The sequence below is a fragment of the Hyla sarda genome, chromosome 7 (assembly GCF_029499605.1).
Source record: "Hyla sarda isolate aHylSar1 chromosome 7, aHylSar1.hap1, whole genome shotgun sequence".
In the NCBI taxonomy this organism is placed as follows: Eukaryota; Metazoa; Chordata; class Amphibia; order Anura; family Hylidae; genus Hyla; species Hyla sarda.
This window is the reverse complement of record NC_079195.1, coordinates 173,512,654-173,538,803: the sequence shown is the minus strand read 5'-3', so window position 1 is coordinate 173,538,803 and position 26,150 is coordinate 173,512,654. Positions and strand designations below refer to the sequence as shown.

Below are 26,150 nucleotides of genomic sequence, written 5' to 3'. Positions count from 1 at the left end.
ATGGCTTGTATTGTAAGTCATTGGGGACTGTTGGACTCCATTTTTTCCCATTGTGATGTATGTTTTACTGCATCACATAATCAGAATCAGCACCACATGACTGCATGTTTCTTATTGAAAATGCAGTTTTTGGGTGCAGTTATTATTCATGTAAATGGAAAACCGTGTGGCAAAAGCTACCATATATTTAAGAATGGTGACATTGCCATTTGGTTTGTTTTCTGGCTTAATTACATATTAGTCTAGAAAATCGTATTAGATAAAACATCCCCTGCTATAGCTGTTTATGTGAGGATTTGACAAAAAAACAATGCACCCAGATATATGTGGGATTGCTGTAAAACTCGGCACACAGTTATGTGTCCAGACAGGCTCCAGTAGAGAGGAGTTTTAGAACCACCAACAAGCACAAGCACTGTTTCCTTGTCTATCATCAAAACAAATGTGTCCCCTTCATTACACACCCCTGTTTCTTCCCGGGCCAATTCCAAGTGCCTAGCAGAAGAAAATTTGGTCTCACAGCACCCATTCTAAGTCCTGCTATTGAGGGGATCCCCTTAATTTGCATTGGTGTCATGAATGAGAAACCTGGACTGGAACCTTATTGTCTTTAGTAAAGATTCCAGTTTTCTGGGGAGATCTGATGATGGTCATGCTCAAGTATGGTTGCCCTGTGGTGGGTAATTCATTCCTGCCTTTGTTGTGGAGTTGGTGTGTTTGTGTGATGATCTGGGGAGCCATTACATACAACAGTCTGTCGGTCGATATGAGGGATATTAACAGCTCGGCGATATATGTAGGACATCCTGCAGCCACATGTGTTGCCCCTCATGGTAGGGCTTCCAACTGGCTTTATTCGCAGGATAATGCTCACCCACACTTAGAAAGGGTTTCCCAGGAATGTCTCCTCCAGATTGCGACACTTTATCACCAATTGAACATTTATTGGGCCAGCTGGGATGCCAGCTTCAGCAACCTCTGAGCATGCAGGATCTCCAAGCACAGCTTCAACATGTGTGGCCAGAACCTGTATATCTCCATGCCCAACTGTATGTCATCCTGTACCCAACAGGGTAATACTATATATCCTCCTTTTAACTGTACTGGTTTCTCTGATAAACATATCCTTTTGCTGTAATATTTTAATTCCTTACATATATCATTATTACAGTCACACATAGAAAGTTTCATTCGATTTCAACCCCTTTTGTGCATTATTTTGTTTTTTGTCATTGAGTTAATATGTTATTTTTTTCTCTTTACTGAATTGTGTTATTGTCATCTCTATCCTTTAGCTATTCCCATATGCCCATATACATACAGAGTACAGAGCTGTAATGGGGAATCGTATTAGCTATGTATTATATAGGTATGCTGTGCCAAAAGCTTTGCTGCAAAGGGAAAATATATCTGACATATGGTACTGCATGGAGCACCATATGACAAATAGAGCCTATGTAATGTTGTTGTAGTGTGCTGATCAATTTAGTCACTATGGTAACTAAATTGGCAAATAATATTAAAAAATGCCCCTTAAAATTGTCTCATACAAAGGCTGAGACAGTTATCATTGCACCTTGCATTATTTTGTTCATTGTTTGGTCTAGTAATGGTCTAATATAGAATGTGTGTAGTTTCTCATTGCATTAATAATGCTAAACCAATTTATAGAAATGGTTGCATAACAAATTTGAACTTCCCAGAATCTAAAACAGAGTTCAATAATTTTAGTTTTTTGGGGATTATTCTGTATTTTTTCTATAGACACTAATTAAACAGAATGTTCAGTCATCTTGTATGTCTAGGATTGCAGCAAACATAATGAGACTCTTACAGCCTTTGGACTTTTCCTACCTGTAAGGCTACTTTCACACATGGCCCTTAAGTGGTGTCTGTCAGGCACTGTTATTTTGTAGTGGGTATAGTGGGAGAAAATGACAGCGCTTGTAGTATTTTTTCTCCCGCTATTCTCCCCGGGTTCTCCGATGGCCATCACACTGCCGTGTCATAACAGAGTCTCTCTATATAGGCTAGTTATGGATTGTCCTCTTGCAGTGATCCCCAGTAACCAGCTGTACTCTGTAGGGGAAACCTGGCAGTAAGTGTTCCGATTCTCTGTAGCAGCACCTCTGGGAAAATTAAAGGGGTATATCAGGAATTTTTTTTATTTGACTATGCTACAGGGGCTGTAAAGTTAGTGTTGTTCATAATATAGTGTCTGTACCTGTGTGTGACGGTTTTCTCACAATTCTTCTGTGATTTTCACCCCAAAATTTATTTTTAACAGCATAAAAAAATGACTGTTGTCTCCCAACAGGTTGCAATGCGGCCAAGATCTGACTCACTAGTCAGCTGATGACAGGGAGCCTGTCTGCTTCAATGGGTGGAGGGATCACTTGGTGGGAGAGAGATCAATCTGCAACTAATGCAAGAGCTGTAGGCACCCTGATTGAAAACCACAGGTCTTTTGAATGGATGCAGCTAATTTATGTTTCAATGGGTGGGGTGGCTGATGTGTGGGAGGGAGGAAATGGAATTAAGGGACTTTGTATTCAAAAAAGAAAACTAAAACAGGAAATACCAGTTTACAAAAAGCTAGCCACAGTATTATGGTAATCTCACTAAATAGCCATTTAGCCCCAAGACAAGCGCAGATCCTTCCTAAGCATGTCCATTACTGTCTGCCAGGTACATACTAAACTCACCTTATGGTGGATAACCCCTTTAAAGTATTACTGTCATGCATACACATATATGTGAAAAGTTGTAATATTTTCTCACCGATTACTAGATAGATCTGGAAGAAGTGCTTGGCTAAGCACTTCAATCCCCGACTTGTTGCTCTTTCTGTCTTGTTGCATAAGACAGGTTGGCTAATGCAATCAGGATGAGAGAGCAATGAGCTGGGGAGTAAAGTGCTTCTTCTGGCTCAATTTAATGATCAGTGAGGGTTTGAACACACAGACCCTGACTGATAAAAACTTCTGACATGTATGTGTATGTATGACATACTTACATAATTTATATGGTTAAAAAAGACAAGTGTCCATCAAGTTCAACTTATATATCTATAGTATTCCTACTGTGTTGATCCAGAGGAAGGAAAAAAAACCTTATGAGGCTGATGCGAGTTGCCCCATACCAGGGGAAAAACTCCTTCCAGATTCCAAATATGGCATCAGAATAAATCCCTGAATATGTTAAAATGATTTAAAGTGAAAATAATGCATTAAGCATTGTACAGGTCTCCAACCATCCCCCACTCTGGCCAAGAATGAATAATTCCATTCCCGAGCAAGGGACTCCCCTCAAAATTCCAAATGGGAGCATAAGAAAATGGGTATTCTAAACTAGACAATCCTTTTACATTTCTAAATAATCCATTATTGAAGCATTAATATGATATTTATTACCAAACCATGAATGTTTTCATATGGATATAAATGATAACATCTACATTTTTATTTCTGTGATGAGGGTATTGTTAGTCTCCCTGTTGAGTTAATGTAGTTATGGAGCTCCGGTGATCATCAATTGTATAGGGAGAATTTCAGTGTTGATATTTCACAGTGTACCAAAGAGTAGACCAGGACTTAAGAGAGGTTCAGGAACTAGTCGGCACTGACCAGGATATTGACAGCGGGACACAGGATTGTCCAAATAAATGCTTTATTAACCTTATTGCAACACGTTTTGATGCACATTTTATTCCATTGTGCTTTTTATTTATCCTTAGGGAGGTTAAAATAAGGTTTTTGCACTGAGAGCCGGAGCTTCAAGCTCCACTTTTGCTCCATATCTAGTCATACCTGATGAAGTTTTTAATACTCACTTAATGTTTTTTCTCATAAGGAAAATAGATATAGGCCCTCATTTACTTAGAAAATCGGGTTGTAAGTCTATCTTGCTTTCTTACCCGACTGCTTTTTTCCCCTGGTATTTATTATTGTGTCGCATCCTGTTTGTCGCACTGGGTTTTGTTGGTTTTAGTTTCCAACTCCTCTGAGTTGTCGGGAAAAAATCCACAACAGTTCAACAAATTCGGGTTGGAAACCTTTATAAATACGTGGGAAAGCTCAGAAATGTTGGGTTACGCCCCTTTTTCGGGTTTGGGAGAATCCACATCGGGTCCGTCGGGAAAAACTGTTGCATCGTGTCGCAGACTGGCGCACGATGTCTGCGACATGTCACAGACAAAGATGCGCCAAAAAAATCCGACAAAAGAAGTCGGGTTTAGAATAGTAAATGAGGGCCATTGTATCTGCTCCACATGTAATGAAAGCACGTAGAACCATGTGATGTGGTTTGGAGGTTTATACGGTTGGTTTGATGCCCGTCATGATGGAGTCTGAAACATTCTTTAAGACAAAGTGTTCTTCTGCTGTTAAAGTGGCATTCTAGAAGCACCTTTCCTTGGATCTATGATACAAATTTAATTAAATAATGCAACAGATAGCAAAAATCTTAACATGCTGCAGCCCATGTCACAAATGACTGGTTGACTACACATTGACACTTATAGCACATACATCTGACACACGACTTTTTGGTACTACAGTTTGGAATCTGTTGAGCCATAAGGAAAGCAATAGAAAGACTTGTCTGTATGCAACTTAACACATGTAAATAGCAGTCTATTCTACTTCAGACACATCTATCTTGGTATCAAACCATAGGGAAAAAGGATAAAGTGCTATTGTAGGATTCCCCCTGTAACGGCTGGAGTAGTGGGTCCACTGTACCACTGTGGACAATGGTGAAAGCTGCACCAGGGAGCGGAGTCTAAGGAGCCGCTGGTTTTCACCAGAGCCTGCCGCAAAGCGGGATGGACTTGGTGTGACAGGCGAACTACCAGGTTGCTACCCCTGGCGCGACTTGCCCACAGTGGCAGCCGAGATGAGGCGAGTTACAGATTCGTAAGGCAACTCAGAGTCGGTAACTGGCAGGTAGGTCAGGGCAGGCGGCAAGGTTCAGTTCTCAGGAAACGTAGCAAACTGTACTGGTACACGGTATGGCAGAACACAGTAAAGAAATGCTTTCTCAATCGCTAGTATGCACAAAGATCCAGCAGGGAACAAGGGGAAGTGCTGACACTTTATACAGTCAGCGCCCTGCAATAACCAGTACCAGTGTGCTGGCCCTTAAAATTTCAGAGAGCCGGCGCGCGCGCCCTAGGAAGCAGTAATGTGCATGCCGTCTGTCAGGGAGAACGGAAAAGCCAGGAGCGCGGTGGGGTAAGTGTAAAGTAGGTGGCTGAGTGCGCCCGCAGCCCGGTATGTGGGATGCGGCAGACCCCTTCCTGGGGAATGTACGGGGAAACAGCCTAGGAATGCGCCCGCATCCAGCACGTCGGACTGTGGCGCAACTCCTAACATCCCAATATATGCAGCTAGAGATGCAGCATTCTTTACTGATAATAATTATACAGCAGGTAAAACTCCAATGTAGTGTTACTATACAGTTCACTATTTCATGAAAAACCATGTAAGCATTGCACTATGGTCATAATGTATAAATCAAATGGACTTTTTCTAAGATTAAATAAAAAGTTTTCTGTTTTTAACATATTTGAGATGATTTTTATCAGTCTGTGTAACTAACAACTATGCTTCAGGGGACCCAAGACTGTTCCCCATGACATGGTGTGTAGCAATACATTTCTAGGGTAGACATAAAAAGTAAGGTTGTGGCCCATAATAACTCTGTTGTTTTATATGTGCTTCCTCCTTATGGAAACAAATCTAAAGAAAAGCAATCCTGCTGCATATGACTAGACATTCGATGTCAAGAGCATAAAATGATGACTTGTCATCATGGCCCACAGTGGTTATTATGTATTGAAATGTATTTTGTGTTTCTTTGTGGCTTTCATGAGATATGTGATTATGTGTTTATGTTTTTTTTTTTTTATACATACACCGTATTATACAGTCATCTTTCCTGGCTCCAGTTCTCAGTCTTCATCTTTTGGAACATGGCAAAGCTTTGATCCAACAGCAGCCACACAGGCCAGCCTTCCTAATGGTACTGGCCCTTGCCTCAAGGGACATAGGGGCAGATTTATCAAAACCTGTGCAGAGGAAGAGTGGTGCAGTTGCCCATAGCAACCAATCAGATTGCTTCTTTCATTTTCCACAGGCCTCTTTAGAGGCCTGTGGAAAATGAAAGAAGCGATCTGATTGGTTGCTATGGACAACTGCACCACTCATCCTCTGCACAGGTTTTGATAAATCTCCCCCATAGGGTCTAACTATTTTTTCCTATACAAACAGTCTTGTATCTTTGCTTCTTCTATATGCCTCGTGGCCTTTTACAACGTTGCACTAAGAAATGATAGCATACCCCCTTAATACAGCAGCCTCTTGGTATGTGTTAGTTATATGTTTTGGACATTTTAATACTGAATTGAAGTGTATAGACTTGTGATTTATTCTCAGAGTTCTTGTATATGTTTTATGCCATTAAATAAAAGGAAGCGGACTGTAACTGCTGCTATAAAATAGTAAGGATTTCCTCTGGGTTGTATTGATTTGAAGTTGATGTGTGAATAGTGATGGGGTTTATTCCATGTATTGATTTTATTGCTCCAGTGGAAGTGTAAGAAAAAAGGATCAGCTTACTATATAATAAGTAGGGACTAACCTTACATTATTCAGAAGTAATGGCTTTTATAAAAGGTGACTTCCCATCTATGACCCTATCTCAAGATCAATGGCCCCCCTGGCCTTTACAGTTATACAATGGTGTACAAACGCAATATACTATAGGTCATGTGTACCTACAGATACAGAAGCCTGATATAGGCAAGCTGCTTCTGAGACATTTGTGAAATGTGGTTGTCTCAGCAATATTTCAGCGCTATGTCAATTGTTCTTGTCTTTTTATATTTACAACAGATGTAAATGAACTGTAGTTCAAATAATTGCTATATAGTGTGCTGCAAGAAAATGGTGAAATGCTGTGCCCACAGCCATGGAGTGAATACAGAAAAGGACAGCGCGGGGTCCTTCAGAAGACTCAATGTAGAACATGTCGTAAGAGTTCATAGTACTCGACAATCTGTTCAGTACTTATAGCTGAGATGATGAGACATACTCCAGAGCTCTGTTATAACTTGAATACTACTTAGAAGTGACTTGACCTGTTTTATGAGAATTGTGCTTAGCTAAACCAATGGTGGTCGGTGATCAAAGGTCCAAAGCCAATAGTCCCATTCTAGAAAATCTAGCATTACCACCATAGTATTCCATCAACAAATAAATACTTGCCTCTGCTCTGACATAACAAGACATAACATGCTCTGACATAACAAGATAGCCATAATACATAATTTCTGCACTAGGTGTTCCAATGCTACTAAAACCTGAAAAAAATTATATAAATGTTGCGCTCTCGGGCATATACAAGGAAAGGGTTTTTTAGACACATGGGCTACATACATATTTGTTAGCTAGTCCGTGACTTTGTATAAATGACCGCCACTAAGTCCATATAGCAGGGCAAGTTATAGAATCCTTTAACAACAGATTCCATTACAGAGCCCAATAACAGGACCAGCCACAGAGAGAGCCAGCTACAGATGGCCATGATTAAGAGCTTGCTTTAGCTTGAAACACGTCAGTATTTTCTTCATTTTTATTGACATGCCATAGGGGTTGTTTTTTCTTATTTTAACATAAATTGATTACATTCTTGCTTTTAAGCCATATTTTTTCCTCTGGAGCTGGATTTCCTTTTTGTTCTACATTGTTACATGTGATTCGGTCCACTGACTTCACTCTGTGCTCCAATTCAAGACTTGGCTTTCTCCATTGGACTGTGTTCACATTGGGTGGTGAGCTGACTTGCAAATTTTTTCTCTCTTTTTTTGTATAATAGCCAGCCACAGTGCCCCAACAACATGACCAGTTGCAGTTATTTACAGTGCCATGTACAAGCATGTTCACTTATTGCTCCAAGGTCCTATCCTATACTCCTATACTAAGATAACATGTGTGGCCAGTAAGGCTTTTCACATGTTGCTTCTTTTTGAGTGAAGTTGACATTGTTCATGGCCCTACAGATTCTGTGGGGTCTTTAAGGGAGATTTATCAAAACTGGTGTAGAGGAATAGTCTTGCAGTTGCCCATATCATCCAATCACATAGCTTCTTTCATTTTTGATAGGTCTTTTTAAAAATAAAAGAAGCACTCTGATTGGTTGCTATGGATAACTGCACCACTCTTTCTCTACACTGGTTTTGATAAATTTCCCCAATTGTGCTTTGGAATTCCCCTACTACACAGGACCATTGCCATCACTGTGGTAGACTTATCATGCATACACCCTCCTTCCCGCCATATTCCTTTTGCTATATGTTTATGGTCCTAGAGCAACACATGGGCTAACTGTATACAAAAGGCAACACTGATATAGCTGTTGACCTGTGTGCTGTATACTATATTTTTTTATTTCTGTGTGTATTAAGTATTTCCATTGTTTACACTGTGAAAGTAGCAGTCGACTGATGGAACAAACTTTGTCCCTGTATGGGGAATGGTCTTTTTCCACATTATCATGTCTAGCCTTTAGGGATCTGTTGTTTGTTGGCAACTAAGGGAATAATTAGATACAATATGGTCATACTCAGTGTCTAGTGTAAAACCAGCCTGCAGAAGCCCAGGTTGTGTGCATTTATAGTTCACACATATATTTAACAGTTGCATATGTAACCTATAGCCAGAAAATGCTCCTTTATATGATTGATTGTATTGTTAGCATATGGCCTTATAGTGCTTGTTTGTGATTTACATACTTACACAGTATGGTAAAAAAAAAGAAGGCTCCAATATTATTTACTGTGTGAGTTGGTGTGGAGCGCAAATATTTTGTATATGCAAATATTCTCAAATATCGGCACTTCCAGAGGACACTGATCCCTCCCTTCTTTTAGGTGAAAGATATAATTGTGCAAGCACACTATGCACATTTCATTACGAATTTTCGCATAAAAAAAGGGAACGAACATAGCAAATATGCGAATTTCGTGAACATAGGACGAGTATTTGTCCATATATTCGCAAAATATCGCAAATTTAAATATGGCCCCTGCCGCTCATCACTACTGGCTATTACTTATATTACTATTACCTGCTATAGCAGTGTGATCCCAGCTCTTTTCCTCTAACGCCAATGCGCTCGGACTGGCATGGGCAACGCCAGAAACAGAAACTGAAGAAATGTGAATGTCCAGCGCAATGTAGATCCAACTTAGCATTTCGGTGGGCCGAAACGCGTCACCTGTGCCCGCTATGTCCATGTACTGAGGTTTTAGCAATAAATTGCTACGTTGGATCTACATTGCGCTGGACATTCACATTTCTTCTATTACCCGCTATGCATTCCTGTATGTGGTCCCTTATTAGTCGCTCAAAAAGTTTTCCCACAATGTGTGTTCACCATACTATTCTATAATTACTCGAGAAAGACTTAGAGCCCTGTCTGAAGATCGGCACCATATTTAACTTTTGCCAGTCCATCGACACTATTCCAGTCACCAGAAGTCCTGTATATTATGTATAAGAAATAACTGATCTGGGTACTCTTAGAACTTTTGGGTGTAATCCGTCTGGTCCTGGAGCTTTGCTTACATTCATTTTATTTGGACCATATCTAGATCAAGCCTGTTCAGTACATTACATGATGTGTTACCAGTACTGGCCTGGCCTGCATCAGCCCCTATCTTCTTTTGTATATACAAAGCTAAATAACCTTATCAGTAGCTCTGCCTTTTTCTTGATTCCCCGTGACCAACTCCCCATTACCATTATTTAGGGATCCAAAATGCTCTGTTATTTATTTTTATTTTTTTTACCTAAACTGTGACAGTTATGTGTGTCTCTACTCTTACTAGGAAAAATGCTGCCGAATTCTGTTGAAAATGTGCCAAAAAATTTTATACATGGCACTAAATTTATCATGGTGGGAATTTACCAGCGCAGAGTGACAGAATTGCACATATTTTTTGCAAAAGCCCTGTCTGTGTGCAAAAGTACTGTACATTCCCTATTGCAGTAAGAAAATTGTGTGCAAAAACGGAGCTTTGCAATTTTGCCACTGTACTCTGGACCAACATCTGGCTTTGACTCAAAAACTATAGAGGCAGTTTTTCAAAAAACTACTGTGTGTGACACCATCCCAAGTTTGCCGTCTGTTTTTATGGAAAAGTGTCACACTGCAAAGAGATAAGTGGATCCAGTATGAGGGTACGTTCACATGTACAGGATCTGCTGCATATTTTGTGCAGCTGATTTTGCTACCCATGGAAGTCAATGGGTAACAAAATCAGCTGCACAGAATATGCAGCAAAAATATGCAGCAGATTCTGTACGTGTGAACGTACCCTGAAGGAGAAATACACGTCCTTTCTTTATATTTCCCATTTCTTTTTAATCCACCTCTGGCTTCCAAAAAAACTGCACTGACAGTTTTTCCATAAAAACTGCCGTGTCTATTTCCAGCCTTAAAGGGGTACTCTGCCCCAGACACCTTATCCCCTATCCCCAGCGGCGGGACCCCCGCGATCTCGGCAGCGCCACTCCGCCATCATCACTACAGAGCATACTGGCTCTGTGTGTGATGACGGGGCGACCCGTGACGTCACATCCCGCCAACTCAATACAAGTCTATGGGAGGGGGCATGGCATCACGATACCGTCCCCTGGGTGGTGCTGCAGAGATCGCGGGGGTCCCCAGCGACGGGACCCCCACGATCAGACATCTTATCCCTTATCCTTTGGATAGGGGATAAGATCTTTGGGGCGGAGTTCCCCTTTATAGTCTATTCACACGTACAGTATTCTGTGCATATTTGATGCGCAGGATTTTCTGCTGCAGATTTCAATGTAAACAGAATGACTGAACACAGCTTGAAATCCTGCGCATCAGATCTGCGCAGAATACTGTACGTGTGAATAGACCCTTAAAGTATTTTTTACAAATAGTACAAATAAAGTAGAATCACCTACTAAGAATAATTATCAATGGGAAGTGTTGGTTCCATAGTCCGTGACATCACTGCTCTGAATGCCCTTGGTATAGTTCTCTATAGCATGCATTAGCATTCTTAGATTTTTATCCTTCATTGATTATAAGGAGGAGGAATAATGGAGTGAAAGGCTGTTGCAGCAAAGCGATTGTCTCTGCATGAAAATCCCATCTGCTTTACTCATTTCTCATTGATGTGTCCCTGGATCGCAGAGAAATGAGATGTGGAAAATTAGGCTCTAGATAATCATGAAGCTTTTCTAACCTTCATGTGGACTTGGGGGATGTAATGATAGAGAACCACTGGCCTGTTAGGATCTCATTCATCACAAGCCCTCGAGGCTCACTTAGAAATAGAAATTAGTGTTTCAATAAAGGGAAAGCACTGGCCAGTGGAACCACATGTCTTCATTCTCAGATGTCTTTTGGGTTATATTTTATGTGAAGGATACAAAAGTTGCAGCAAGAAGAAAAAGTTTATTGGCATGAAAATTTTAAGTGTGGAATCCATTGAGAATGGTTCAATAACATATCCCTTATATTACTGTTGGATATTTACCATGTTAAATCTACCATCATTCTGTGTTGGTTTATGCCCCCAAAAAACCTGATGTAGCATGTCATCAGACCTGTAGTCATACTGGGATTTGTGGCCATAATATGAATGGTTAAGGTATAAATGGGAAGATTTAAAGTGTACCTGTCGTCAACAAAAACTTTTTATATAACGTAGATAATACAATCATATGTATATCTGTATTATACATTGGTTAAAACATGTGTATATTTATGGGTGAAAAAGTGCTGTCCCTGCAGCTATTGCCTGTGAGGAGTCCAAATAGAGGAAGTAAGGACAGGACAAGCAGGGCTCTGTGCAGGATCCTGGCTTGTCAATCATCCTGATGTGTGAGCCGGGGGCATGTCACAGAGCCTCACTGCACAGAGTCCTGCTTGTCCTCACAGCACAGAGTCCTGCTTGTCCATCCTCACTTCCTGTATTTGGACTCCTCATAAAGACACACAGGCAATAGCTGCAGGGACAAAAATATACATATTTTTTAACCAATGTATATTACAAATATATATATATATATATATATATATAATGCTATTATCTACATAATATAAAAAGTTTTTGTTGTTGACAGGTACACTTTAATATTGAATATTACTAGAGTCTTTTTATGTGTCTTTGGCCTTTTCAGACCAGGGCCTGTGTGTTACATCATTTCTAGCATTAAATAATTTTAGCTTTCATGAGCCCCCCTAGTGGTGCTGAAAATCTGTGCTACTGGAGCCAGCTATGAGCAAAATCAGTCTCCTTCCCCCTCAGGAAGCTAATATTATATAATCCCTACTTTACCTGCAGAAGTAAACTTCATAATATCCATGCTACTGCAGAGGTTCTGGCCCTTTCTAACAAACAGGACAGACAGATATTTCTCTTGGCAGCTCTGAAGAGAGCAGAGAATTTCTATATAGAGACTGTTCTGGGGGAAACGTGACATCATGTGCATCCCCAGCAGTCATCAGGCAGACTTACTCATTGCCGTATATAGAGTGAACACTAGGTGACAGCATATTATGTCAGTAAATGTTGTAACTCTTTACTGGATCATTTACTTGTAACTTACAAATCTTGCTCAAATTTATGGTTTTTACAGTGAATATAAGATTTTATAATGGGTCAACCGACAATAAATATGTGTTTACTTATGATGAATTACTGTATAGTATTGGTACTAATGCAATGTGAAATGAGAGTAAAACAAAAAACATGCGCTGACTTTATTGGCAGTAAATAAGAAAACCTGCATTATTCAAATACACTTATCGTATATACTCGAGTATAAGCCGACCCGAATATAAGCCGAGGCCCATAATTTCACCCCAAAAACCCAGGAAAAGTTATTGACTCGACTATAAGCTTAGGGTGGGAAATACATCATCCCCCCTGTCATCATCCATCCCCCCCTTCATCATCACCGCCTGTCATCACCCCCCCTTCATCATCACCACCTGTCATCATCCCCCTGTCATCATCCCACCCACCCCTTAATCATCACCGCCTGTCATCATCCCCCTGTCATCATCCCACACTCCCCTTTCATCATCACCGCCTGTAATCATCCCCTTGTCATCATCCCACCCCCCCTTCATCATCACCACCTGTCATCATACCACCCCCCCCCCCCCTTCATCATCACCGCCTGACAATGTCTGAACAGTGGTCTTCAACCTGCGGACCTACAGATGTTTAAAAACTACAACTCCCAGCATGCCCGGACAGCCACTGCGGCCTTCGTCATCATCCAGCCCCCCCCCCACCCCCTTTAGTTTTGTACTCATCTCTGCTCAGCGTGAAGGAAGGGTGAGCTGGTCCGGGCCATCTGTGCTGCAGGGACCGTCCGGTGGGGAGGGATAGTCGTTGTCCATCTTCACCCGGGGGGCCTCTTCTCCTCGCTTTGGGCCCGGCCCCGGAATAGTGACGTTGCCTTGATGACGACGCACAGGGACGTTCATGCGCAACGTCCCTGTGCGTCGTCGTCAAGGCAGCATCACGATTCCGGGCCCGAAGCGCGGAGAAGAGGCCCCCCCGGTGAAGATGGACAACGACTATCCCTCCCCACCGGACGGTCCCTGCAGCACAGATGGCCCGTACCAGCTCACCCTTCCTTCCCGCCGAGGGGAGGTGAGTACATAACTAAAGGGGGTGGGGGGGTGTGGGTCTGGATGATGACGAAGGCCGCAGTGGTCTTCAACCTGCGGACCTCCAGATGTTTCAAAACTACCACTCCCAGCATGCTCGGACAGCCATCGGCATGCTGGGAGTTTTGAAACATCTGGAGGTCCTCAGGTTGAAGACCAAGGGCAGAGAGTTCACTTGAGTATAAGCCGAGGGGGGTGTTTTTAGCACAAAAAATTGTGCTGAAAAACTCGGCATATACTCGAGTATATACGGTATATACACTTGAAAACATGAAATATTTGGCACATGTTACGGTTCAATATTTAACTATGTCCTTTTTTACAGGAGGTACAAAAAGTTGCAAATACAGTCAGTACCCAAGGAAATGATGGGGACTGCAAACCAACTGATGAGAAAGAAGAAGCTGTTGCTATTGCAGAGGTGGGCTGGATGACATCTGTAAAAGACTGGGCTGGGGTGATGATTTCAGCTCAGACACTAACAGGTCGTGTGCTGGTAAGTGTTTTTTGTACTGTATTTTACCTAAATATTTACTTTAAATGTCCCAAAATGTTCCTTTTGGAATGAAAATACACTTGGAATCCTTTTCAAAGAGTCTTTGAGGTAGAACTTGGTAACTACTAACCGCTATGGTCTGTCGGTGTCCCTTGTGGATATGGCGCTACCTCAGTGGGCAGGCAGCTTGTTGCAGCATGAATGAGACACATTGAAGGTGTCGCTTTTCTTATACAAAAAGTTTATCTAGGCAGCAGTGAGCCTTAAAGAAAACTTTTTTTCTGTCTGATGTAGCATTGAGGTCTATCTGAAGTTTCCCAGTTTACACGTCCTGCTGCATATTTTTAATGCATTTTTAATTTGTTTCCATATAGACTCAGACACCATTTAATATACTATAATAAATATGTATTTTTAAGCGATTTTTTTTTCATATGGCTGGGGCAGTTTAAAAAAAAAAAAAAAAGTGATCCTTGCCTATTGTGATCCCCTACAGCTGCTGTTCTTATTCCTCCTCCTAGTGCCTGATCAGTAGGGTTACCTCCTGGTTCTTGTGACATATTGTCCCTACAGGAACTGTCCTGCACAGCCAATGACTGATGTCAGCGGTTGGCTGAGCGGGAAGTTCCTTTGTGGATGACTCATCATAGGAACCAACAGTGAAAAACAGGGAGCAGCTACATGGGCTCTAGAGTGGCAGCTACATGGGCTCAGGGTAGGTATTATTTATTTTCAATTTTTTACACCAACCCCTTTAATGTTTAAAAAAATATGCCATTTAAAGGGGTACTCCACTGCCCCAGTGTTCGGAACATTTTGTTGTGAAAGCTGGGTGCGGGGGTCATGACATCATGGCCACACCCCCTTGTGACGTGATGTCACGACCCCGCAGCCTGCAACTAGAGTTCGAACAAAATGTTCTGAATGCTGGTGCAGTGGAGTACCCCTTTAAAGGCCTGTCAGCAGAAAAACATGGGTTTGATAGAACTAGTCATTCCGGGCATATCTTTGTTTTTTAAATCTGGATACAAGGCTTTTTGTTATTATGCAAATTAGGCTCAAAAGCCCAGTGGGTGTTACCCAGCACAATAGGAGTAAAGGTAAGTCCAGTCCATGTCGTCTTTACGACCCCCTACAGTCCGCCTGTATCTTCCTACCCCGTTTGACTGACGGCCACAAGATAAAGAGTAGATGGGATGGATTTACTTGGGCTCTTGCCCTGCCAGGGACACCTCCTGGGCTTGTCTGCCTTGTTTGCATAATAACAAGAAAGTTTATCTTGGCACTGTAAAGCACTTTAGAGATGAAAAATATATGCCTGGAATTCTTAGTACCTGCCCTATGTAGGCTTTATTTACATCTCCTGTTTTTCTAAGGGTACGTTTACCCGTGTGTATTTTCTGCTGCAGATTTTGCTACCCACTGAAGTCAATGGGCAGCAAAATCTGCAGCAGCAAACCTGCATCAAAAATATGCATATGTGAACGCACCCTAATTGTGATTAAATAAAAATCCACTTCCTAGGTGTCGCTTTTAGCATGCTTGCTTTGGCAAGGTGGGATAAAACGTACTGAGGATTTTTAGCTTAATGTTATCAACTTTGATAACTACTGCCTATTGCAGGATCGGTGCAGGTCTGACCACTGTGCCCACTTCTGCAGCTCAGTCCTATTGAAATAATTAGATCCAAGCTTCAATACCAGGCACGGTCATTGTTAAAAAGAATAGCTCTTTGTACGATAAATCCTAGGAACATGTCATCAATATATGAAAATACGGAACCTCTTTCATTGTGAATGACAAAATCATTGCAGATATGCTTCATTGTAAAGAAATGTTTGATTCTAAGACATTTTCATTAGAAGTGATTGTCCACTTTTGACAACCCTTCTTAGATTTTCTGTATTACATGTATTACATCTGTAGGAGAACCCCTGCATAAGTGTTTGTCTTTTTCCTGAAGTACCACTACTGAAAAAATAACACATTAAGCAGTGCTCATTGAAATCAAGGGTAATCCATTGATTTTAGTGGCCGCCTGCCGTCCTCCAGGGCTGAGGGCCATTCTATATGCAGATCTTCTCTGTATAAGTTCAACATATGCTAAGAAATTGAAGCGCATCTTTGAATGTGAGTCTGTTCATGGCTGCAAAGGAGTATTTTGTCAGACAGGCTGTCTATGCCTTAAATAAGTCAAATTCTATCCTGGTCAGATCATTTTGTATTAGATTAGTATTAGCTCCTGCTGCACAGACATTTCCCTGTGACAATCTATCATGGCAGACAATGGCTCGGGAATTGTATGCCACAGGCAAGAGACGTAAAGGTTGTCTAAACCAACCAAAACAGACAATCTCTGTCCATGCTACAATATATTGTGGTAGCCCTTGGGGGGTGTATGGTAGTTGGGGTGTTGTTTTGGTAAATGAGGGGTTAATGTTAACCCTATAGTTCGTGACGCTAGGCTGAGGGCTAGTATGCTGAGGTAATTCTCTGGCCTATCGCTGCCCTTCCCAGTAATGATAGGTGCATATACCAAATGACTGAAGGTCCACAAGGTACTTGAACTTGAACAAACTTTACTGAAAGGCTTGCAGTACATCCAGTGCACAATAACAGTCTCAGGAATACAGTCTCTATATAGTGCAATGACTGACAGTTGTTGTGGACCTTGACTTTTAGATACAGTCTCTGAATTTAGGGTAATATTTGCAGATCCGTCCGGATTTAGGGGATAGATAAGGTCCGGTGATCATGCAGAGTGCTTAGGGATTGATACACTCTCAATTTAGAATCGATCAGCCGTTGCCGCAAGGCTCGGGCCTAACTCACTGCGGGAGATAGCTGTACAGGTCCTTCCTCGTCAGGAGCGCAGGAGCAAAGAGAAAGAGCAATGGCCGCCGCTCCCTTATATGGGCAGGGCCGTTTTGGATTGGTCCCAGTAACTGTCACTCACCGTTACAAGGAGTGATGGGTAGAATACGTCACAGGGACCTCCAAAGGTCCTAAAGCAAAAACCATAGAGTTTTCCTGATCACGTGACCCACAGGTCCTGCTACGCTGTATACAGGTAATTAACTATTTATAGACATTTATGCAATCATATTTACTTGCATCCTAAATAAACCATTAGCTCAATAACTATCTAGATGAGAGGTGACCAGGGGTGAACTAGACAATGGGGACCCCGACGTCCTAGGGACTCTGGCTAAGGGGACCCCCAAATACGCAGGTACCGGATAGGATACGGTACTGTGACACCACAATATCTACTAGGAATATAACAACTAAATGGTCTTCTTATGTGAATAAAAATGAGCTATGTGTCACATATGAACAAATAGGAAGAATTACTAGGATAGGCTTTAAAGGGGTACTCCAACCCTAGACATACTCCAACCCTTATCTCATCTTATCCGAAGGATAGGGGATAAGATGTCTGATCGCAATATAGCATACGGCACCCACCTGTTACTGCTCCGGAAGCGCTGGAGGGTCTGGGTCCCGACCACGGGAACGGAAGATCCGCCCTGTGTTACTCTGCCCCGTGTGATGTCATGCCCCGCCCCCTCAATGCAAGTCTATGGGAGGGGGCGTGACTGCAGTCACGCCCCCTCCCATAGACTTGCATTGAGGGGGCGGGGCTTGACATCACACGGATAAGGATACCCCTTTAATATCTTGTTGCAGTCATCTTTTGTAAAAACCTTTGGAGGGTATTGATCATGTGCGCTTTAGCAAAAAAAGGCAAATATCCACTAAATTTATGCGCAAGCTCTAGGTGTTGTGCAAATATCTGCCATTTTCCCAAGCACCCACAGAATGGGCATGGCTTAGCAAAAAGGGGGCATGGTTTTGGCTGGATTTATGTAGAGGTGTGCTCCTCTACATAAATCCAGGAAGCCTGTGCACTGGTGGTGCAGTTTTCTTTAGACTGGCACGATCTTGTTAAAGGGGTACTCTTGTTAAAGGGGTGGAAAACTTTTTTTTTTTAAATCAGCTGGTGCCAGAAAGTTAAACAGATTTGTAAATTACTTCTATTAAAAAATCTTCATCCTTCCAGTACTTATTAGCTGCTGAATTCTACAGAGGAAATTCTTTTCTTTTTGGAACACAGAGCTCTCTGCTGACATCACGAGCACAGTGCTCCCTGTAAACATATGCTGCTCTGGACAGTTCCTAAAATGGACAGAGATGTCAGCAGAGAGCACTGTGCTCGTGATTCAGCAGAGAGCTCTGCGTTCCAAAAAGGAAAGAATTTCCTCTGTAGTATTTAGTAGCTAATAAGTACTGGAAGGATTAAGATTTTTTGATAGAAGTAATTTACAAATATGTTTAAAGGGGTACTCCGGTGAAAACCTTTTTTCTTTTAAATCAACTGGTGGCAGAAAGTTAAACATATTTGTAAACTACTTCTATTAAAAAATCTTAATCCTTCCAGTACTTATTAGCTGCTGAATGCTACAGAGGAAATTCCTTTCTTTTTGGAACACTGATGACATCACGAGCACAGTGCTCTCTGCTGACATCTCTGCCCATTTTAGCAACCGTGCATAGCAGATCTATGCTAAGGGCAGCATGGTAGCTCAGTGGTTAGCAGTGCTGGGGACTTGGGTTCAAATCCCACTAAGGCCAACAATAAATAAAGAGTTATAATTATTATTATAATGACGTCAGCAAAGAGCACTGTGCTCGTGATGTCATCAGAGAGAATTCCAAAAAGAAAAGAATTTCCTCTGTAGTATTCAGCAGCTAATAAGTACAGGAAGGATTAAGATTTTTTAATAGAAGTAATTTACAAATCTGTTTAACTTTCTGGCACCAGTTGATTTAAAAGAAAAAAGGTTTTCACCGGTGTACCCCTTTAACTTTCTGGCACCAGTTGATTAAAAAATATATATATATACGTTTTCCACCAGAGTACCCCTTTAAATACCCCCCTAAGTGTTCTTCCCTATATATTAGTCATAGTTCATGCTCTTTTGAACCGGGAAACAAAACACATACCATCAGTATAAAGGGGCAAACTGACTACAGTCCTTTGTATATGGTTTCTTGTGGCATGTTCTACATATCCCAAATTTTCCATAAAATAATCATGGAGCATAAAAATTCCATTGTAAACAACTATGCTTATATTTATGGCCTGTGAAACTTGCCTCACGTTTCGTACTTAAATGGTCACATCCCATAAGGAAGCTAATTCATTGTCCTGGAAATTTTCTCTGGTGAATTATTAAGAAAGATTGTATGTATGTCCTAAGTTCGTTTTAAGAACACCAAGGAAATTATTTGAATACAAAATTTCATGGAAGATTTTAAATCTTATCCAGATATTTGATGTCAGAAATGATTCTTTCTTTTCATTACAGTTATTTATTTTTTGTCATATCACATGAAAAATCAGAGTTTCCATAAGTATCCTTATTGAAGAAGCTTTAATATACCTCACTGCACATTAACCTCCAACCTCCCCACACCATTGCCACATCTACCAGAAAATACTATGGGTAGAAAATTGCTCTAAATTGACATAAAATGACCTATACAAATATTATAGCGATACTGCAGATGGATCAGTCTTTCTTATGCTTGTAAATTCGGCCTGTAAATTATTGGAATTAAGGGGAATGTTTATCCAAACTGGTGCAAAGAAAAAGAGGTGCAGATGACCATACCAACCAGATTCCAGCTCTTATTTTTCAGAGGGTATTTTTTGGGCGATGTGGACAAATGTTACACTTTTTCTTTCTACAAAGTTTTGGTTACTATTGCCATTGTGTAATAGATGCAGATCTGACCACCGGTACCTCTTATGATCGAATGATGTTCAAAGTTATTGTTACAAACAAGCAAAAAAAAAAAAAAAAAAACACAATTCTGCCATTTGTAGGGGGTTTGTTTTTTCAAATTACATTTACCGTATATACTCAAATATAAGCCAAGTTTTTCAGCACAATTTTTCATGCTGAAAACGCCCCCCTCGGCCTATACTCGAGTGAACTCTGCCTGTCAATCCCTTCATCAGTGGTCTTAAACCTGCAGACCTCCAGATGTTGCAAAACTGTAACTCCCAGCAAGCCCGGACATCGGCTGTCTGGGCATGCTGGGTGTCGTAGTTTTGAAACCTCTTGAAGTCCGCAGGTTGAAGACCACTGCGGCCTTTGTCATCATCCAGCCCCCCCCTTTTGTTTTGTACTCACCTCCCCTCGGCAGGACGTTAGGGTGAGCTGGTCCGGGCCATTTATGCTGCAGGGACCGTCCGGTGGGGATTGTTAGTCGTTGCGGGCTGTCCATTTTCACCATGGGGGCCTCTTCTCCGCGCTTCGGCCCCGGCCCCGGAGTAGTGACATTGCCTTGATGACGCAGCACAGGGACGTTCATGCACAACGTCCCTGTGCGTCGTCGTCAAGGCAACGTCACTACTCCTGGGCCGGGGCCGATGGCTGTCCGGGCATGCTGGGAGTTATAGTTTTGAAATCTCTGGAGGTCCGCAGGTTGAAGACCACTGATGAAGGCCGCAGTGGTCTTCAACCTGCGGACCTCCAGAGGTTTCAAAACTACAACTCCCAGCATGCCTGGACAGCCAATGGCCAAGATCACTGATGAAGGGATTGACAGGGGGTGATGATGAAGGGGGGGGGGGATGATGACAGGGTCTGGATGATGATGGGGGTCTGGATGATTACATGGGAATTGATGTATTTCCCACCCTAGGTTTATAGTCGAGTCAATAACTTTTCTGGGTTTTTTGGGGTAAAATTAGGGGCCTCGCGTCGGCTTATACTCGAGTATATATGGTACTCTTTAGCTAAAATAAATGTTTACAATGCCAAGTGTACCTAGCAGCTCCTGCAGATACTTGGCCCCCCCAGCGATCACATGACTGCCAGGACTGGAAACAAGACACCATTTTGCTTCTGCTAAACTAAATACACAGCGCTCATTGAGAGATTGGGAAGTCAAGAATAGTAATATTGGCTCTCCTCTCCTGCAATGGCACAATCTCCATGCTACTGCAAACTCTGCAAGGGCATTCCCAAAATTCCTTGCCCAACTGATTGTGGACTGCCTGGATTTTATCATCTATGAGTGGGTCCGCAAATTGGTCATTCATCCCAAATGGTAACACGCTTCCTTTAAAAACCTGTTTGCTCTTGAAAAGTAAGAAGGCATAAATTGATAGATACATTTTTCATTATGGAAAAGATAGGTAATCATTCCTCGATGGTTTTCCTCTAGTTTTCTGCAAAAGGTATGAATTAAAGGGGTACTTCGGTGGAAAACATTTTTTTTGTCCTGTCCACAGTGCACTCTGCTGACAACTGATGCCCATATCAGGAACTGTCCAGAGCAGGAGAAAATCCTCATAGCAAACCTATGCTGCTCTGGACAGTTCCTGAGATGGACAGAGGTGTCAGCAGAGAGCACTGGACTGGACAAGACAACAAAGAAATTCTAAAATAATAGCTATATCCAATATAGATATGTAAAAGAATAGAGCACTCACCCGGTCTTGGCGTGTGAAAAAGGCTTCTTTATGGTATCACAATCTGCAGTGCATTGTATCCCATGCGGGATAGAAGAAGCAGATTGTGATAAAATAATGAAGCCTGTTTCACACACCAAGAACGGGTGAGTGCTCTATTCTTTTACATATTTATATTGTATATATCTTCTACTTTATATGTGAGCACCGGAAAGGTCTAGCAGCCAGAGGATTCCAGCTACATAGTGATTTGTGCAGTAACAGAGCCGGGTACACCTATAAGAGGATAGACTCAAAAATAATAGAATTTCCTCTGTAGCATACAGCTGCTAATAAGTTTAGAAAGGATTAAGATTTTTAAATAGAAGTAATATACAAATCTGGATTTAGAAAATGGTGCAGCTCACAATTAAATATTGGCCAAGGCAGAGTAGGCAAAAACACCTATACCCAGGTGTATAGTAATAATTTGTATAAAAAAGAAAACAGGGGCTGCCTACACCTCAAGGACAGTAGTTTGAACAATTTAATTTATTTAGACTGAGACCGTGCTTCAAATAATATAAATTTATTTAAAACATGAACATCAAAATGCAATATGCAAAAATATATACACACAAAAATTCCCTCACAGGGCCCTTGCGGGGGGGGGGGAAGGTTACAAACAAATGTCTAGAGACAAAGTGAATACATATAAAATAATTTCACAAAAACATTTTTTTTTTTTTACCTTTAAACTGTATCAATGCAGTGTGACAGCTAATCCGGCAATTCTGTGACTGATAGTCTGGTATGATGCTCCCAATGTCCAGGCAAATAAATCAAGACAAATATATGAATGTCCAGAGTATTGTCCCAAATAGATCTGCAAAATGGTGTATAATATAGTTGAAATATTACCCGATATGAGGATTCCTGGGTTATCCTTGCGCTATGACGCTGTCCTGTGAGCGCTGGCAGGCGCCGGGACGGCTAGTTCAGACGGCACTGAACTTGATGTTTACCATGCGATGTTGCAATCCGGAGGTGTCAGCGATGGTGTTAGCTGCTTTCCCTCGTGCGGATGGCGTCTGACGACAGCGATCAGGAACTGCAGGTATCAAATGCTCCAAGTGATACACAGGATCAGCGGCTTATAGCAGATTATAGCAACAGAGGAAATATATAGAATATAGAAACCAGGCTAAATGTGTTTCGGGGTGCTATATTAAAGGGGTACTCCACCCCTAGGCATCTTATTCCCAATCCAAAGGATAGGGGATAAGATGTCAGATCGCGGGGTCCCGCCGCTGGGGACCCCCGGGATCTCGGCTGCAGCACCCACCTGTTGCGGCTTCCGGCAGAGCTGGAGACTCTCGAGCTGGAGACTCTCATCCTAACGGCTCCCGACCACGGTGACGTGAGATCGTGACGTCACGACTCCGCCCCGTGTGACGTCATGCCCCGCCCCTCCCCTAGACTTGCATTGAGGGGCGGGGCATGACGTCACACGGGGTGGAGTCGTGACATCACGATCTCACGTCACCGTGGTCGGGAGCCGTTAGGATGAGAGCCTCCAGCGCTGCCGGAAGCCGCAACAGGTGGGTGCTACAGCAGACCACCGCGATCTGACATCTTATCCCCTATACTTTCGATAGGGGATAAGATGTCTAGGGGCAGAGTACCCCTTTAAAGATAACCGACCCCTTCCTCAGTAGTTTTACAATATACAAATCTGTTTAACTTTCTGGCACCAGTTCATTTAAAAGAAAAAAGTTTTCCACCAGAGTAGCCCTTTAAGAGTGGGCTGGGAAGCATGTGTAATAATTTGACATAAAGGCCTGTAATGATATATACTACAAAATACTAGTAAATTAGTAATTTTCTCATTTATATAGTAATATAATGCACAATGACACCACCGCAGCTTAGTCTGTGGTGCAGTTGCGTGTAGAGACATTAGAGACTTTTAAAAATAAATTGATAGATGTTATATAGATGTCTTTCAGCACAATAAAAGCACTCGGTTTAGTCCTAAAAGAGCAAGGCTTTAACAATTAGTCTGACACAGGAGGAGAGGGGACCAATCATTTGAAAGGGGTTCTCTTGCTTCAAAAGCAGGTTGTGGGCTCCCGCAGCTCAATACACAACAACCAGCTTTTCAGTGAAATCCGGATCCCTGCTGACGCCTGGCACTCTGCTCTGCCACCCCATGCCTGCTTTTATTCACAAAGCTTGCAACACACAGAATGAAGCCCTTTGCTTCTAAATGTCAACAGAGCTTTAGACATAATAGGCACACCAATTACAGCCAAGCAAAGCGCAGCAAGAGGGAATAACCTGACTAATTCTGGGATGCAGAAAGCTGCAGAGTATTGCAGATATCTTCTAGGAAGGACACTTGGTCTATAGAGAGATCAATTCAATACCAAAACAACAACAAACATCCTTGTAAGGCCTTGCATGTGGATATGTTTTTTGAAACCTTTGCAATAAATGCTTGCTGACTATTACGAGATTCTGGAATCATTTATGATGAACCATCTTTATTAAGGCCACTTTTTTTTATAATGACATTCATAGCTTTGATTTATGGGATATGACTCACTTTACTAGAACATGCACAAAGGAGGTCTGCATTGCAGATTGTTCTAAAATTAATGGTGTGAGAAATGTGTGGTTAATAGTAATAATCCTATATAGATACACAAGGTATTTAGTTGCATTTCTAAAAGTATAGGATGCAAGACACTATATTTAGAGATGAGTGAACTTTTGAAAGGTTCGATTCGGCCGATTCGCCAAATTTTTCGAAAAAATTTGGTTCGATCCAAATTTATTTGCGGCGAATCTATATTAAAAACGGCTATTTCTAGCCTACAGAGAGCCTCAGTAGGGGTGTAGAACACTTTGCTTTGTTCTAACACGCATATGGAGTGTGCTGGGTTAGTGAAATAAAACTATTATTCAGTATGACATGCAGATTACGGGCATCGCTTTTAGAAACACTGCCGCAAAGCGGCACAATGACAGAGCCTGGAGGTGGCATCAATATGAGGAGACCATATAGTGACTGAATGACACAGCGTGGAGGTGTTGGCAGCATGAGGAGACCATATAGTGGCTGAATGACACAGTGTGGAGGTGTTGGCAGCATGAGGAGACCATATAGTGGCTGAGTGACACAGCCTGGAGGTATTGGCAGCGTGAGGAGACCAAATAGTAGCTAAATGACACAGCGTGGAGGTGTTGGCAGAATGAGGAGACCATATAGTGGCTGAATGATACAGCATGGAGGTGTTGGCAGCATGAGGAGACCATATAGATGCTGAATGACACAGCATGGAGGTGTTGGCAGCATAAGGAGACCATATATTGGCTGAATGACACAGCGTGGAAGTGTTGACAGCATGAGGAGGCCATATAGTGGCTGAATGACACAGTGTGGAGGTGTTGGCAGCATGAGGAGACCATATAGTGGCTGAATGACACAGCTTGGATGTGGCTGAAGCATGAGGAAACCATATAGTGGCTGAATGACACAGTGTGGAGGTGTTGGCAGCATGAGGAAACCATATAGTGGCTGAATGACACAGCGTGGAGATGTTGGCCGCATGAGGAGACCATATAGTGGCTGAATTACACAGCATGGAGGTGTTGGCAGCATAAGGAGACCATATAGTGGCTGAATGACACAGCTTGGATGTGGCTGAAGCATGAGGAAACCATATAGTGGCTGAATGACACAGTGTGGAGGTGTTGGCAGCATGAGGAGACCATATAGTGGCGGAATGACACAGTGTGGAGGTGTTGGCCGCATGTGGAGACCATATAGTGGCTGAATGACACAGCCTGGAGCTGGCAGCAGCATGAGTAGACACTAGGGCTTCACAATCTCTAAGATAAAAATTTTTATTTTGAAATTTAAATTGAAGATTTATGGTAGCTAAAGCTACCATAAAAATGTTAGGCCCAGGCCCAGCAGCATCAGTAAACCATGTATTGGCTGAATGACACAGCCTGGAGGTGGTTGAAGCATGAGGAGACCATATAGTGTCTGAATGACACAGCCTGGAGTTGGCTGAAGTATGCGAAGACCATATAGTGGCTGAATGACATGTCCTGGAGGGGGCTGAAGCATGAGTAGACACTAGGGCTTCACAATCCCTAAGATTAAAAGATAAATTTTGAAATTTAAATTGAAGATTTATGGTAGCTATTGCAATCATAACATTTTCTAGGCCCAGCAGCATCAGTAAACCATATATTGGCTGAATGACACAGCCTGGAGCTGGCTGAAGCATAGAGAGACCATATAGTGTCTGAATGGTACAGCCTGGAGTTGGCAGAAGCATGAGGAGACCATTGAAATGTAAGATTTTTTATTTGAAATTGGGGATTTTGAAATTGAAATTTCCAAGTAAAGTAATAAAGTAGTAAAGTAATGAAGGA

At 42.0% G+C, this 26,150-nt stretch overlaps 1 protein-coding gene across 29 annotated transcripts in view; it reads left to right on the top strand.

Annotated features, from left to right (window-relative positions):
* Positions 1 to 26,150, top strand: part of KCNMA1 (potassium calcium-activated channel subfamily M alpha 1) — a 550,733-nt gene that overhangs the window by 172,498 nt on the left and 352,085 nt on the right. For all 29 annotated transcript variants that reach the window (XM_056531312.1, XM_056531315.1, XM_056531323.1 and 26 more), the window contains exon 2: positions 14,060 to 14,230. In XM_056531312.1, coding sequence (XP_056387287.1) covers positions 14,060 to 14,230 — 171 coding nt within the window. The remainder of the gene's footprint in view (positions 1 to 14,059; positions 14,231 to 26,150) is intronic.